At 41.7% G+C, this 16,436-nt stretch overlaps 1 protein-coding gene and 1 pseudogene across 6 annotated transcripts in view; one reads left to right on the top strand and one right to left on the bottom strand.

Moving 5' to 3' along the window:
• The window catches only part of TTC12 (tetratricopeptide repeat domain 12), a 344,406-nt gene that overhangs the window by 154,853 nt on the left and 173,117 nt on the right, over window positions 1-16,436 (top strand). For all 6 annotated transcript variants that reach the window (XM_063943179.1, XM_063943178.1, XM_063943181.1 and 3 more), the window contains one exon: window positions 5,855-5,926. In XM_063943179.1, coding sequence (XP_063799249.1) covers window positions 5,855-5,926 — 72 coding nt within the window. The remainder of the gene's footprint in view (window positions 1-5,854; window positions 5,927-16,436) is intronic.
• Window positions 10,031-10,150, bottom strand: LOC134968437 (5S ribosomal RNA; annotated as a pseudogene).

A 16,436-nucleotide genomic window follows, 5' to 3' on the forward strand; every position in this document is an offset into this window, starting at 1 on the left:
GATAGGGTGATTAACCGATGCATCTGAAGATGTGTTCCGGACCACTTGTCCAGTAAGTTCCATTGTCCTAGCATGGAACCAGCCGAAGGGGATGGCCTCGTATGATGCCATCATCCTTCCCAGGACTCGATTGCAGTGATGCACTGACACCTGTTTTGGTTTTCAATAGATTCCTGACCAGTGTCATGAGCTCCTGAGCTCTCTCTATCAGGAGATAAACCCTCTTCTGGTCTGTGTCTAGGATCCTGCCTAGGCGAGGCAGATGAGCTGTAGGAACCAACTGCGACTTCGGAATATATAGAATCCAGTCGTGTTGCCGTTTCACTTCCAGAGAAGGTGATACGCTGTCCAGCAACTGCTCTCTTGATCTCGCTTTTATGAGGAGATCATCCAAGTATGTGATAATAGTGACACCTTGCTTCCGCAGGAGCACCATCATATCCGCCATTACCTTGGTGAAATTGGTATTGACAATCCCGTACCGCAATTCTGAGGTACGCCTGATGAGGTGGATAAATGGGGACACGAAGGTATGCATCCCTTATGTCCCGATTGTTAGGGTCTCCTGCTCTGTGCTGCCACGTCGTCATGGCAACCGGGAGACAAGTGCTAGCGGAGTAACCTGAGCGTAGCTGATACTCCGGTTTGGGTCTTTTGCTGTGCAGTGGTTACAGGCTCTGTGCACGGCAGGGGATCCGGTGCTGGTTTTTGTGCTCACAGTCTGTGAGGTCTGAGTGGGGCGTGGACAGCACCTGCAATATAAACCCTCTTCTCAGGTTAGGCAGATGCTGCTGAATCTTTGTTGGTTAGTCAGTTCCTGAAAGCTAGCTAGTACTGTGTAAACTTTGTATTTGTTTGTTGCTTACTGCAAATAGGCCTTGGGATTTGGTATTACACTCTGCCAATCCAGACCTAGCAGTAAGACTGGAGTCAGTCGTTTAACCTGCTGGGGTTCTTTTGCTACTCTGTGAACCTAGCAAGTTTGCGGCTGTATTCTCAGACTTGCCTGCCAAAATCCTTTCTCACTGTGCAAGGTGTTCAGGTGTCAGTTTAGTGGCAGTAAGCTGAACCAGTGCACTGCAAGTGAGGACTAGGATTGTGGAGACTCTCCTTGTGTCTATTATTCCATCTCTGACCAAGGAGTTTACTGCCACACCCGTTGGTAACCCTTTAGGGTTTTGCTGTTGCCCTTAGCAACAGCATTTCGGGTTCTCTACGTATTAAATCACAACATCTCGCTTCTTTCCATCTGAGCATTCCTAATACTAGGGAGACACCCAGTTTCTTAGCCTTTGGGCTTCTCTGTTCACTTTGTGTTTATTTTGTTACCCTATCACCTTCTATGTATGTAATGTCATATTCCCCAGTCTGTCTGTGAGTTCATTTATTTTGCATCCCTCTCCGTTCAGACAGCAGTACATTCCTGCCTTTCACTGGTGTGCATAACACCGATTCATTTCAGGCTTGCAATGACCGCTCTTAGCGATTCCATCTTGAACCTGAACCTTTTCAGGTATATGTTCAGGGATTTTAATTCAATATGGGTCGAACAGAACCGTCTGGTTTCGGGATTATAACATGGTCGAATAATAACACCCTCTTGTTGAAGGAGGGGACCCTTGACCACCACCTGTTGAAGATACAATTACGAATTGCAGTTAACACTGGCTCCCTCTCTTGGGGGGAAGCCCGCCGGGTCGTCGGTGAGGGGGCATCTTCTCACAGTCCAGCCTGTATCCCTGCGATACAATTTCTATTGCCCAGGGACCTAACAGGGAGTGAAACCACTTGTGGCTAAACTTACGAAGGCGTGTCCCCACCGGGCCTAGCTCCGCCTGTGGAGCCCCAGCGACATGCGGTGGATTTTTGTAGAGGCCGGGGAGGACTTCTGTTCCTGGGGACTAGCTGTGTTGTACAGCTTGTTTCCTCTGCCCCCGGCTCTGACAAGAAAGGACGCACCTCAGACTTTCTTGTTTCTTTATTCGAAAAGCTGCATTTAATAATGTCGTGCTTTCCTAGGCTGTGCAGGAATATAAGGCAAAATATCAGAATTACCAGCTATAGCTGTGGAGACCAGGCCCGAGAACCTTTCTACACACAATCCTCAGCCTTCCATATGCCTCTTAAGTCGGCATCATCTGTCCAATGTATATTCTACAGGACACGTCAAGCAGAAATCGACATAGCTTTTGTCTCTAGGACCCAGTATACTCATGTCCCCTTGGGCATGCTTTATAATTATATATCTATCACTTAAGAGAGCATCTTAAAATATTTATATGCATACTAGGGTCTCTAATCTCTGCTGATAAGGTACCTGTCCACGCTGCCACAGCGCTATAAACCCATGCCGACACAATCGCCGGTCTGGGTAGTATACTAGAATGTGCACACTATCTGCAGGATCCCTGAGAATAGCTAGTGCAAATAGGACACCCAAGGGGAAGATTCTCAACACATCCTGGCCCTAGTGGGGAAAGGATACAACCTGAGAATTCTCTTGTGGGAAGCTGCCGTCTCTTGTCTGGAGATTCCCGCTCTTTTTCCTCATGAGAGGAGGGAAATTTACCTCAGCATTCTTCCCCTTAACATGTGTACTCTCGTGTCAGGGACAGATGAGTCATCAGTGATATGCAAATCATCTTTTATTCCAATAATCATATATTGAATATCTTTTAGCCCTCTTGGCTGTAACTTTGCATTATCGTAGTCGACAGTGGAGTTAAACTCCGTGTCGATACTTTGTTATTTTGGATAGTGAACATAGAGAGACTCTGAAGGACTCTGTGACATAGGGACAGACCAGGGTAGATTTCCTTTCTGTTCCCTAACCTTTTGTGCAATAATTTTACCTCAGCACTTACACATATCCAAACAGGTGTCGGCGTTGTTGATGGAGACACCCTCCCACGCACTTATCCACTCTATCACCTCCTTAGAGGAGCCTTTTACCTCAGACATGTCGACACACGCGTACCGACACACCACACACACAGGGAATGCTCTATTTGAAGACAGTTCCCCCACCAGGCCCTTTGGAGAGACAGAGAGAGAGTATGCCAGCACACACCACAGCGCTATATAATACAGGGATGTACACTATACTGAGTGATTTTTCCCCTATAGCAGCTTATATACACAGTTTTGCGCCTAAAATTATGTGCCCCCCCTCTCTTTTTTACCCTTTGTGTACCAGGATACTGCAGGGGAGAGCCTGGGGAGCTTCCTTCCAGCTGAGCTGTGAAGAGAAAATGGCGCCGGTGTGCTGAGGAAGAAGGCCCGGCCCCCTCAGCGGCGGGCTTCTGTCCTTTTATGTACTTTAATGGCGGGGGTTAATGCACATATACAGTTTATCAGACTGTATTATGTGCTTTTCGCCAAGTAAGGTAATCTAATTGCTGCCCAGGGCGCCCCCCCCCAGCGCCCTGCACCCATCAGTGACCGGAGTGTGTGGTGTGCTAAGGGAGCAATGGCGCACAGCTGCAGTGCTGTGCGCTACCTTAATGAAGACCGGAGTCTTCAGCCGCCGATTTTCAACTTCTCTTCGTTCTTCTGGCTCTGCAAGGGGGACGGCGGCGCGGCTCCGGGACCGGACGACCGAGGACTGGGCCTGTGTTCGATCCCTCTGGAGCTAATGGTGTCCAGTAGCCTTAGAAGCCTAAGCTAGCTGCAAGCAGGTAGGTTCGCTTCTCTCCCCTCAGTCCCACGTAGCAGTGAGTCTGTTGCCAGCAGATCTCACTGAAAATAAAAAACCTAACAAATACTTTCTATTCTAGGAAGCTCAGGAGAGCCCCTAGGGTGCATCCAGCTCTGGCCGGGCACAGATACTAACTGAGGTCTGGAGGAGGGGCATAGAGGGAGCAGCCAGTGCACACCAGATATAGTACCTAATCTTTCTTTTAAGAGTGCCCAGTCTCCTGCGGAGCCCGTCTATACCCCATGGTCCTTACGGAGTACCCAGCATCCACTAGGACGTCAGAGAAAGAGCGTTTAGTGCAGCCGGTCACCTTGTCAGAAATCGGCGTATGAGGTTACTTCCAGAAAATGTGGAGAAGATGATGTTCATCAAAATGAATTATAATCAATTCCTCCGTGGAGACAATCACTAGCAATTGCCTCCAGAAAGTACACAGGGACCTGAGATGGTGGATTCCAGTTGGGGACGAATTAATAATCTGTGAGGAGAGGGATGTACACAGTGAAAGGGGTGAGGAATCGAAGGATGAGGAGGAGGTCGACATCTTGCCTCTGTAGAGCCAGTTTGTGCAAGGAGAGATTGATTGCTTCTTTTTTGGTGGGGGCCCAAACCAACCAGTCATTTCAGCCACAGTCGTGTGGCAGACCCTGTCACTGAAATGATGGGTTTGTTAAAGTGTGCATGTCCTGTTTATACAACATAAGGGTGGGTGGGAGGGCCCAAGGACAATTCCATCCTGCACCTCTTTTTTATTTATTTATCTCTGCATCATGTGATGTTTGGGGCAAATTTTTTTAAGTGCCATCCTGTCTGACACTGCAGTGCCACTCCTAGATGGGCCAGGTGTTTGTGCCGCCCTCTTGGGTCGCTTAGCTTAGTCATCCAGCAACCTCGGTGCAAATTTTAGGACTAAAAATAATATTGTGAGGTGTTCAGAATAGACTGGAAATTAGTGGAAATTATGGTTATTGAGGTTAATAATACTATGGGATCAAAATTACCCCCAAATTCTATGATTTAAGCTGTTTTTGAGGGGTTTTTTGAAAAAAAAAACACCCGAATCCAAAACAAAATTTTCAGGGAGGTTTTGCCAAAACGCGTCCGAATCCAAAACACGGCCGCGGAACCAAATCCAAAACCAAAACATAAAACCCGAAAAATGTCCGGTGCACATCTCTAATGGCAACCAATCAGCACTGAAGTAACATCTATAATTTGCATACTATAAAATGATACAGAGCTGCTGATTGATTGATGGGGCAATTTCTCCACTGGCTCACTTCTCCGTTCTTATCACTGCTTAGTAAATGTCCCCCTAATGCTGCTAGAGTACACTGAAGAGATATACTGCTCGCATAAGATAAGCAAGGCCGTCAAGAGCGGACACTGGTCCGTACCCACCCTCTCTCTTGGCGATGCTGAATTTAAGCTATTTGGTAACTTATTCAAGTTGCTTAACTTACTAATATCCAAAGTTACCATTCTAAGTTAATAAGCCTGCTCATCTACTAATTACGCAATTCCTTTTTACTGTATGTATGCTAATTACATTTATGGTTTTGATAATTTTGTCCAACTCTGCATGAATCTCTATTTTGGCAATGTGCTAATGAATTGCCACTGGTAGGGGTTTCTTTAATTAAAATGTACTCATATCCAAAACTTCTTTTATTCATTCTTTACTGTTTTAGTTGTGAGCATCTATTCTAAACCGTGAATAATTATTCATTTCTCTCTAAATTCTCCATATTTACTATACTTTTTCCCCCTACCAGTTTCTAGATATGAATATACTTTGGCAAGCATACATTGCTGTATAAGATGTCTTTGTCCTGTGTTCACTGCCTGCACTCCGAGCCATAGCCAAGTTATGTGTCCCATTCACCTTTCTCACCTTTCTCGCTGTTTTTTTTAGCAATGATTGATAGGGTAAGCAGCAGAAAGCAAGACATTGGTTACCTACTGTACTGTATATAGTACCTCTTTTGTCACGTATTCAGAGTGTTCTGCAGAGTGATTGATAATTGCCTGTCAAGTCTGTAATATTTTACAACTTGTCTTATAAGCACCATTTACATTTTCTATATGTATTGAAATTACTATTTGGCTGGTCACGTGAAGATAAATAATATTTTGAATGTATCTACTTTATTCAAGTGTGATGAGAAGTGCCTGAAGGCCTATGTCCACATGGGCAAAGCTTATCTGGGACTGAAAAAATATGATGAGGTAAGTACTCTATACAAACCAAAGACACAGGACTTTGAACCTATTATCTATTGACCATAATTCTATCAGGCATTTCACCAGTGAACTTGGTAGAGCCCGGAGCATATTCTCTTTTTCCTGTCATATCTTTATTTTAGTAATTATTGTACTAATTTAGGATAAAGAGATCACTATTGAGACCAGACATATTTTCGCTCATTGAGCTACATCACCACAATTCTTAATTTTCATTGTATCTTGTGACATATGTTGACATTTTTTGACACATTTTTTGTTGCCTTATAGTTGTTTTTATAGGGATATCAATAAAAGTTATATTTTAATTCCAGAATTACATACATCTTTTTCATCAATCAATAAAGTGTGCCCCAGAATAGACATATAGGGGGTCATTCCATGTTGATCGCCAGTGAAAAATGTTCGCAGCGCAGCGATTAAGTGAAAAAGCGGCACTTCTGCGCATGCGGTGCAGTGCGCACGCGCGATGTACTTTCACAACGGACAATGTATTTTTACACAAGGTCTAGCGACACTTTTCAGTCGCAATGCCAGCCGCAGAGTGATTGACAGGAAAGGGGCGTTTCTGGATGTCAACTTACCGTTTTCAGGGAGTGTTTGAAAAAACGCAGGCGTGCCAGGAAAAACGCAGGCGTGGCTGGCCGATCGCAGGGCGTGTTTGTGACGTCAAATCCGGAACTGAACAGTCTGAAGTGATCGCAAGCTAGGAGTAGGTCTGGAGCTACTCTGAAACTGCACCTTTTTTTTTTTTGTAGGAGCTCTGAGATCCTTTCGCTCGCACTTCTGCTAAGCTAAAATACACTCCCAGAGGGCGGCGGCTTAGCGTTTGCGCGGCTGCTAAAAACTGCTAGCAAGCGATCAACTCGGAATGACCCCCATAGTCTTTCTTTCTCTCTTGGTTCCGGTACTTCACGGGAACCATTCTCCCCCTTTTTCAAGTACTCTATACAGTAATCCCTTTCACTTCCAGATATTCCATTATCAACATTCAGATTTGAGAACATCAATTACAGTGTACCCACGTGACCCTATTTATCAACATCTCATTAAGGATACAGTAATTAGTATGTGGTGTTACATTGATTAAAAGGGGCCAAATACTTTCTTTATCTTTCTGGCTCTTATGTGCTTTTTAGTCACCTGTTTTTATCATTTGGCATAGTTGTTCCTTTTTTTTGACATAGGATTTCATCCAATTCATTCTTTCGGTCTGATGCTGAGCTTCGTGCAGTTGTATCCAAGATTGTATGTCTAAAATCCAAACATGTCTGCACCTGTAGCATGTGCGCTGGGTTACGTCAGGTTACAATTCTACCTATGATTTATAGCAATTGCTATATAGAGAGGAATTCAGTTACAGTAGGCACAATTTACGTGAGGATTTTTTTTCACGCATTTTTTACCCCCCTGCAATTCAATTAGTGCCTTTTTTGAGGGCAGAAAAAAATCTATATTCGGGAAAAAGCACATCGAATCTGTGATAAGTTCACAGCCCTTGCTGCTGCATTCGTAAAACAAAGCTACTTATTGGGCATTTTTTTCAGAGCTTCGGGCTATTTGGACAGACCTGGGCGATCAATTAGCCTGTGGTAAATAACCATGGCTAATCAAATCCCCTCAAGTGTAAGTAAAATAAACAACCAACAGTAGCTACAATTGTTCTGTTTTTGTATGAATAAAGAGAGAAGCCAATCAAAAGCAGTTAGTAGTCTTAGCAGACATATTCAGTGTGAATGTGCATCAGAAATAAGGAATATGCCAAATTATAGTTTAGAGATACATATATGCCCCTCTGCTGCAGTCAGTGGGGTCTATGTACTATGCCTTGGAAAAAGATGAAGTGGATGGAGATAAAGTACCAACCAATCTGCTCCTGTTATTTTTCAAAAACAGCCTGTATCAAGAAAGTTAGGAGCTGATTGGATGGTACTTTGGCCTAGATTTATTAAGCCGTGGAGAGTAATAAATTGCACGGTGTTCTAATACCAACCAATCATCTCCTAACTGCCATGTTACAGGCTGTGTTTGAAAAATGACAGTTATGAGCTGATTGGTTGGTACTTTATCACTGTGCAATTTATCACTCTCCGTGGCTTGATAAATCTGGGCCATCTCCGTCCACTTTATCTCTCTCCAAGGCTTAGTACATAGACCCCAGTATCTGTTAATATTTATGTGAACATATTCTTACTGTACGCTGCATATTTTAGAACTCCCCTTTCCTCACCCATCCCACATCTCCCGTCGCAAGTGGTTGTTTCCTATTCATATAAATGCATACTGTCAGGCCCGGCAACAGGGAGGGGGGTCAAAGGGGACAACTATACCGGACCCTGTCGTTCAGAGGGGCTCCAGGCAGAGGGGTCACCCTCAGTGACCTCCTCTCTGCTCACGTCCCCTTCTCCCCCAGCTCCCTTCATTCATTACTAGAGCTGGCGCTGTAGTAATGAATGAAGCCGTCAGCACTGTGCCCGCGCCCGCTCTAGTGCCTTATTCTCTGCCTGCTGCTGCAGAAGGAGACAACCAGGCTGGCTGTAACGCAGTTTAGCAAGCTGCAGCAGCACTGTCTGCTCCGCTGCCTGCAGGCTCCCTCCCTGCCCAGCCCCTCCCCTCCCAGAGGCAGCAGCACAGGAACAACTGGAAGACACAACTGTCTGGTACTGTTTGTATACATTTATTTTATTTAATTGACATTTATATATATATATATATATATATATATATATATAACTCCAAGATTCGTCACTCTCCTTTTCCCAAGAAGCAACTTCGCCGGGTGCCCTCATAAGTAATGTATAAAGCATTGCAGGGATGCGGCACTCACGGCTTATTCAAAGAAACAACCAGACCTCAAAGTGATCTCAACGTTTCAATTTCATAATCGAAATTTCATTATCTCCTGATGAAAATTTTGACTATGAAATTGAAACGTTAAGATCACTTTGAGGTCTGGTTGTTTCTTTGAATATGCCGTGAGTGCTGCATCCCTGCAACGCTTTATATATATATATATATATATATATATATATATATATATCACACAGGGGGGTGGGGGATATAGCGACCAACGGTGTCTTGAAATAATTCAATAAAAGTGGATCTAAAAGTATATATAAAATGAGTAACCAGATCAAAATGAATCTAAAAAAGGGGAAATTTATTTATACACTAAAACAGACAATGATTATACATTTGTGCTAAAAAATTACTAAAATTTGAGCAGCAAATCTTCTTAAAAAATGGGATACAAACAAAAAACACACAATGCAATAAATACCAGTTAAAATGTATGTTAAAATATGTAAAACAATTTTAACTTAACTTGGTATGAGGTCACTGCCAGGTAGCCCAACGCGTTTCGTCATTTAGACTTCATCAAGGGGTAAAGGCAGAGTGGGACTGAGCTTCTATTTATACTAGTACTAATCTCATAGTAATTGTGACATCACTTCCTGTTAATTAATCATGATATTATAAGATGGGTTAAAAACTTATATTTACACATATCTAGTGGTCTTATTTCATGGTATATGTATACATGATGTTAGTGCAGTATTTACAAAGCAGGTTTGGTGTTGGAGAGCTTTAAAAAAACTCTCTTGTAGAGGCGCCGGCGGATCTTTGCCGCCCCACTTCCGGTTTTCGTCCGTCGCGTCATTTCCGCCCCACTTCCGGTATGCGATTGCGCATGCGCCCGCGGCTGCAGACGTTAGAGACCAACAGTTCTATGAACCTTACTCTCAGGAACATCATTGCGGCGGCCATCTTTAAAAGGATTTGTTCATATAAAATTTCACACGGCGGCCATGTTTGCGGGGTCCATGATCAGAGACATATGTCTTATTTCTCCAGTATAATGTATAAAAATAGATAGAAAAAACAGGGATTAATCAGTATTAATACTACTATTGTAAACTATACATTGTACAGTGATAAATATATATATATATATAAAGTGCAGAGTGCAAGCTAAAGGTGATGATATATATTAAAATATATAAAGTGCTGAGTGCAAAATTATTAAGATGCAGATAGTGTGATATATATTAAACTGACATGCTCATGTAGGCTATATTAACCTCAGTTTGGTTACAGTACCTGATCTTCCCAGATGGTCTCCCTGGTCTGGTACTGATCAGGCCCGACACTGCTTCGCTTCCAAGATCGGACGAGATTGGGCCTTTCCAGTGTGGTCTGACTCTAATAATCACTTTTTACCATACATGTGTCAATCTTAATACATCATACAGCTGTGAAGTGATATGTTAAGGAATACAGTATGGGAATAGTGTGGATGGCAATGGGGTAGGGGGAGGTTGGGGGGGGGGGAATGGGGTAGGGGGGGGGAGGGGGAGGGTCTGTAAGGTGAGGATCCAACCGTGATAATCCAACGGCTGTGGTTTTCACAGGAACGGAGCGATTTCGTAATAGTCATTAAATCCCTTCGGGTGGAGTGTTTGTAATTGGAAGTTCCAAAACATTTCTCTGCGTGAGAGTTTATTGGCCAGGTCGCCACCTCTTTCTCCCAACTTCACGAGTTCAATCGCTTTAAAAGTTAGTGCCTCCGGATTGGAATTATGTGCAAGGTTGAAGTGTTTGGATACTGCGTGATTGTCCATTTTGTTTTTTATATTGCGGACATGTTCCTGTATCCTTATTTTCAGCGGTCTCTTAGTTTTTCCTACATATTGTTTTCCACAGTCACATTCTAATAAATAAATCACAGATTGTGTGTTGCAGTTTATGAAGTCCTTAATCTTGTATTCCTCCTTCTTTTCTGCGTCCGAGAATGTTTTCCTTACTGGGTGTAGGTACCTGCAGATGTTGCATCGGCCACATTTAAAAGAACCAGTGCATCTTGGCATTTTTGATTCTTCTTCAACTTCCTTGTGCAGCATACTGGGGGCTAGGATATCTTTTAGATTTTTTGATTTCCTGAAGACGATTTCGGGGCGAGGAGGCAGTATTTCTTTGAGGACTGGGTCCATTAATAGAATTCCCCAGTGGTTGTTAAGTGAGTCTCTAATAATTTTCTCATGACGGTTGAAGGTGGTGATAAATGGAACGGATTCTTTCTTGGTTTTTTTGGGTTAATATTCTAGCAGGGTTGATCTCTCTAAAGCCTTTGCTTTGAGAGCAGCTTCTTCCACGATGGTAGCTGGGTATTCTTTGTTCTTGAATCTCTCTTTGTATTTCTCTATTTGGGTGTCACATTCTTCCTGGTTGCTGCAGTTCCTCTTTATTCTATTAAATTGTGAAAAGGGAATGTTGTTTTTCCATTTCTTCAGGTGGTTTCTTTTATAGTGCAGGTAACTGTTTGTATCAACCTGCTTAATATAATTCTTAGTTTCGACTCTTCCTTCCCTCCCTGTTAGGATCACATCGAGGAATTCAATTGACTCTTTATTAAGTTTAGAAGTAAAAATGAGATTCATCTCGTTGGTACTCAGGAATTCCAGGAATTTATAAAAACGTTCTTCAGTGCCATCCCAAACAATTAAAATGTCGTCTATGTATCGACGATAAAAGATAATGTGGTTCTTAAAATCATGGTTACCATAGATAAAATTCTTCTCCCAACTACCCATAAAAAGATTAGCGAAACTCGGTGCAAAAATCGTGCCCATTGCAGTCCCACAGCGTTGTAAGTAAAAATGATCTAAAAACTTAAAATAATTGTGCTGAAGAATAAAATACATGACGTCACATAAAAAATCTTTATGGATGGCTGTTAGTGAGGTGTCAGTTTCCATAAATTCTTTACAAGCTGTTACACCTTTCTTATGGTCTATGCAAGTGTACAATGATTGCACATCTATTGTTGCCCAACTATAGGTGTTTTTCCATTCAAAGTCTTTCAGGGAGTTCAGCACAGCTGTAGTGTCTTTTAAATATGAAGACAGCTCTTTCACATAAGGTTTTAGGAAGACATCGACGTACTCTGATAAATTTGATGTAAGCGAGTCGATACCCGCCACGATAGGTCTTCCGGGTGGATTGGTCAAGTTCTTATGGATTTTGGGCAAGAAATAAAAAATAGGGGTAGTGGAGTCTGATTTCATTAGAAATTGGAATTCTTCCTTTGTAATTATCTCACTTCGTAGACCGTGTACTAGTAGTGTTCTTAGTTCTCCGACAAACACATCTTTGGGGTCACCAGACAGTTTAGTATATGAGACATCATCTCCCAATAATCTCAGTGCTTCCTTAGTATATTTCTCACGGTCCATGATAACCAGGCCCCCCCCTTTATCAGCTTGTTTTATAACAATTCCCTTATTTTTCTGTAGCTTTTTTAATGCCTCACTCTCCCGGTTAGTGATGTTCTTCTCTTTAATTTTCTCCAGGTTGGTCTCACATAGGTCTTTCTTAACCAGTTCATAAAAAATGCTTACATTACTCCCCTTTGACTCCAATGGATAAAATTTTGAGGTCGGTTTTAGACCTGATTTTGACTGATTTTCATAGTTGCTAATCACAGCATCCTCTTTCCTCAGAAAATGTCTTTTAAGTGTCAGTTTTCTGATAAATTTGTTTAAGTTGATGAAGGTCTCAAATTTGTTGAGACCCCCCGTGGGTGCAAACGTCAGGCCTTTATTCAGTAAGGATATTTCCGGTTCCGACAGTTTATGTTCTGATAAATTAAAATTCCCTTGTCTTTTGTTTCCGTCACTAGAATGTTCTTTTTTTGTTCTCGTTCCCTCCTACTGCCCCGTTTTCCTCTTCTTCTGTATATCTTCTTTTGAGAGGTGAAGCGTGGTGAACATCTTCCTTCAGGGGATTTCTTGCGGCTTCTTTTGGTCGTGTTCCTGTTCTTTGGGCTAAAAAAGTCTGATCACTTTTAGAGTTGAGTCTTTGTAGTGCTGTAAATCTATTCTGCATCCTTAGTGTTGGAGATGGTGTATTCATTTCTGGATTCCGTAGTGGTTTACCTTTGGTTGGTATGGTTTTCCAGTATTGTCTACTTGTTTGATTCATTTGTTGGTTCATGGTTCCAAACCTGCTCCAGTTTTTTATTTTTCCTTGTTCATAATCCATCTTGTCCCTGAGAAATTTTTTCTCCTTATTCTTAGTGACCTCTTCTTCTATGTGTTCCATTTTTCTATAGAGAACCTTTTCATTAATCTTGTAATCCTCTTTATCTTTAAAGGGTTCAAGTTCACTTTCTTTGCACTTGATGTTCTTCTCTAATTCTAAGAGGGAGTTCTTCTTCTCATCAATCAGCAATTTCATTAGGTCAATGGAACAATTGTGTAGTGTTTTATCCCATTTTTCTAAAAAGGCTGCATCCAGGTTGCCGAATGTTGGCTGTTTTAGGAGTCTAAGCCCTCTTGGAATTCCCCTTTTTTAGATTCATTTTGATCTGGTTACTCATTTTATATATACTTTTAGATCCACTTTTATTGAATTATTTCAAGACACCATTGGTCGCTATATCCCCCACCCCCTGTGTGTTTTATTCGTTGCTTCAGGGAACTACCATCCCTGTGTTTTTGGGGGACAGCTGATGCCCTGTGTTAACCCCTAGGGAGTGTCATTTATTTTAACTACACGTGGATCTTAGATCATTTGGTGTTGTACACAAGTGGCGCAATATTTTCCCCGCTACTTTTGAAATCCTTTGGTACTAATTTTTATCTGCTGCCTGGTGCACTACAACCCATTTTAGAATGTGGAGAAACTCAGATCGGGCAACCAAGAGACAAAACTGGTGCCAAAAGATATTTAATGAGAAACAGCAATCTAGTGAACCCTCCCCACCTGGTGATTTAGATGAATTGTTTTGGGGCATAGAAAGACTCCTCACCAAAGAAGTTAAAACATGGTGGGATATAAAGGGCCTAGAGCATTATATTTCAGTTGATAGAATTCCAAGAGGGCTTAGACTCCTAAAACAACCAACATTCGGCAACCTGGATGCAGCCTTTTTAGAAAAATGGGATAAAACACTACACAATTGTTCCATTGACCTAATGAAATTGCTGATTGATGAGAAGAAGAACTCCCTCTTAGAATTAGAGAAGAACATCAAGTGCAAAGAAAGTGAACTTGAACCCTTTAAAGATAAAGAGGATTACAAGATTAATGAAAAGGTTCTCTATAGAAAAATGGAACACATAGAAGAAGAGGTCACTAAGAATAAGGAGAAAAAATTTCTCAGGGACAAGATGGATTATGAACAAGGAAAAATAAAAAACTGGAGCAGGTTTGGAACCATGAACCAACAAATGAATCAAACAAGTAGACAATACTGGAAAACCATACCAACCAAAGGTAAACCACTACGGAATCCAGAAATGAATACACCATCTCCAACACTAAGGATGCAGAATAGATTTACAGCACTACAAAGACTCAACTCTAAAAGTGATCAGACTTTTTTAGCCCAAAGAACAGGAACACGACCAAAAGAAGCCGCAAGAAATTCCCTGAAGGAAGATGTTCACCACGCTTCACCTCTCAAAAGAAGATATACAGAAGAAGAGGAAAACGGGGCAGTAGGAGGGAACGAGAACAAAAAAAGAACATTCTAGTGACGGAAACAAAAGACAAGGGAATTTTTAATTTATCAGAACATAAACTGTCGGAACCGGAAATATCCTTACTGAATAAAGGCCTGACGTTTGCACCCACGGGGGGTCTCAACAAATTTGAGACCTTCATCGACTTAAACAAATTTATCAGAAAACTGACACTTAAAAGACATTTTCTGAGGAAAGAGGATGCTGTGATTAGCAACTATGAAAATCAGTCAAAATCAGGTCTAAAACCGACCTCAAAATTTTATCCATTGGAGTCAAAGGGGAGTAATGTAAGCATTTTTTATGAACTGGTTAAGAAAGACCTATGTGAGACCAACCTGGAGAAAATTAAAGAGAAGAACATCACTAACCGGGAGAGTGAGGCATTAAAAAAGCTACAGAAAAATAAGGGAATTGTTATAAAACAAGCTGATAAAGGGGGGGGCCTGGTTATCATGGACCGTGAGAAATATACTAAGGAAGCACTGAGATTATTGGGAGATGATGTCTCATATACTAAACTGTCTGGTGACCCCAAAGATGTGTTTGTCGGAGAACTAAGAACACTACTAGTACACGGTCTACGAAGTGAGATAATTACAAAGGAAGAATTCCAATTTCTAATGAAATCAGACCCCCACTACCCCTATTTTTTATTTCTTGCCAAAATCCATAAGAACTTGACCAATCCACCCGGAAGACCTATCGTGGCGGGTATCGACTCGCTTACATCAAATTTATCAGAGTACGTCGATGTCTTCCTAAAACCTTATGTGAAAGAGCTGCCTTCATATTTAAAAGACACTACAGCTGTGCTGAACTCCCTGAAAGACTTTGAATGGAAAAACACCTATAGTTGGGCAACAATAGATGTGCAATCATTGTACACTTGCATAGACCATAAGAAAGGTGTAACAGCTTGTAAAGAATTTATGGAAACTGACACCTCACTAACAGCCATCCATAAAGATTTTTTATGTGACGTCATGTATTTTATTCTTCAGCACAATTATTTTAAGTTTTTAGATCATTTTTACTTACAACGCTGTGGGACTGCAATGGGCACGATTTTTGCACCGAGTTTCGCTAATCTTTTTATGGGTAGTTGGGAGAAGAATTTTATCTATGGTAACCATGATTTTAAGAACCACATTATCTTTTATCGTCGATACATAGACGACATTTTAATTGTTTGGGATGGCACTGAAGAACGTTTTTATAAATTCCTGGAATTCCTGAGTACCAACGAGATGAATCTCATTTTTACTTCTAAACTTAATAAAGAGTCAATTGAATTCCTCGATGTGATCCTAACAGGGAGGGAAGGAAGAGTCGAAACTAAGAATTATATTAAGCAGGTTGATACAAACAGTTACCTGCACTATAAAAGAAACCACCTGAAGAAATGGAAAAACAACATTCCCTTTTCCCAATTTAATAGAATAAAGAGGAACTGCAGCAACCAGGAAGAATGTGACACCCAAATAGAGAAATACAAAGAGAGATTCAAGAACAAAGAATACCCAGCTACCATCGTGGAAGAAGCTGCTCTCAAAGCAAAGGCTTTAGAGAGATCAACCCTGCTAGAATATAAACCCAAAAAAACCAAGAAAGAATCCGTTCCATTTATCACCACCTTCAACCGTCATGAGAAAATTATTAGAGACTCACTTAACAACCACTGGGGAATTCTATTAATGGACCCAGTCCTCAAAGAAATACTGCCTCCTCGCCCCGAAATCGTCTTCAGGAAATCAAAAAATCTAAAAGATATCCTAGCCCCCAGTATGCTGCACAAGGAAGTTGAAGAAGAATCAAAAATGCCAAGATGCACTGGTTCTTTTAAATGTGGCCGATGCAACATCTGCAGGTACCTACACCCAGTAAGGAAAACATTCTCGGACGCAGAAAAGAAGGAGGAATACAAGATTAAGGACTTCATAAACTGCAACACACAATCTGTGATTTAT

Source organism: Pseudophryne corroboree, chromosome 10 (genome assembly GCF_028390025.1).
Source record: "Pseudophryne corroboree isolate aPseCor3 chromosome 10, aPseCor3.hap2, whole genome shotgun sequence".
In the NCBI taxonomy this organism is placed as follows: Eukaryota; Metazoa; Chordata; class Amphibia; order Anura; family Myobatrachidae; genus Pseudophryne; species Pseudophryne corroboree.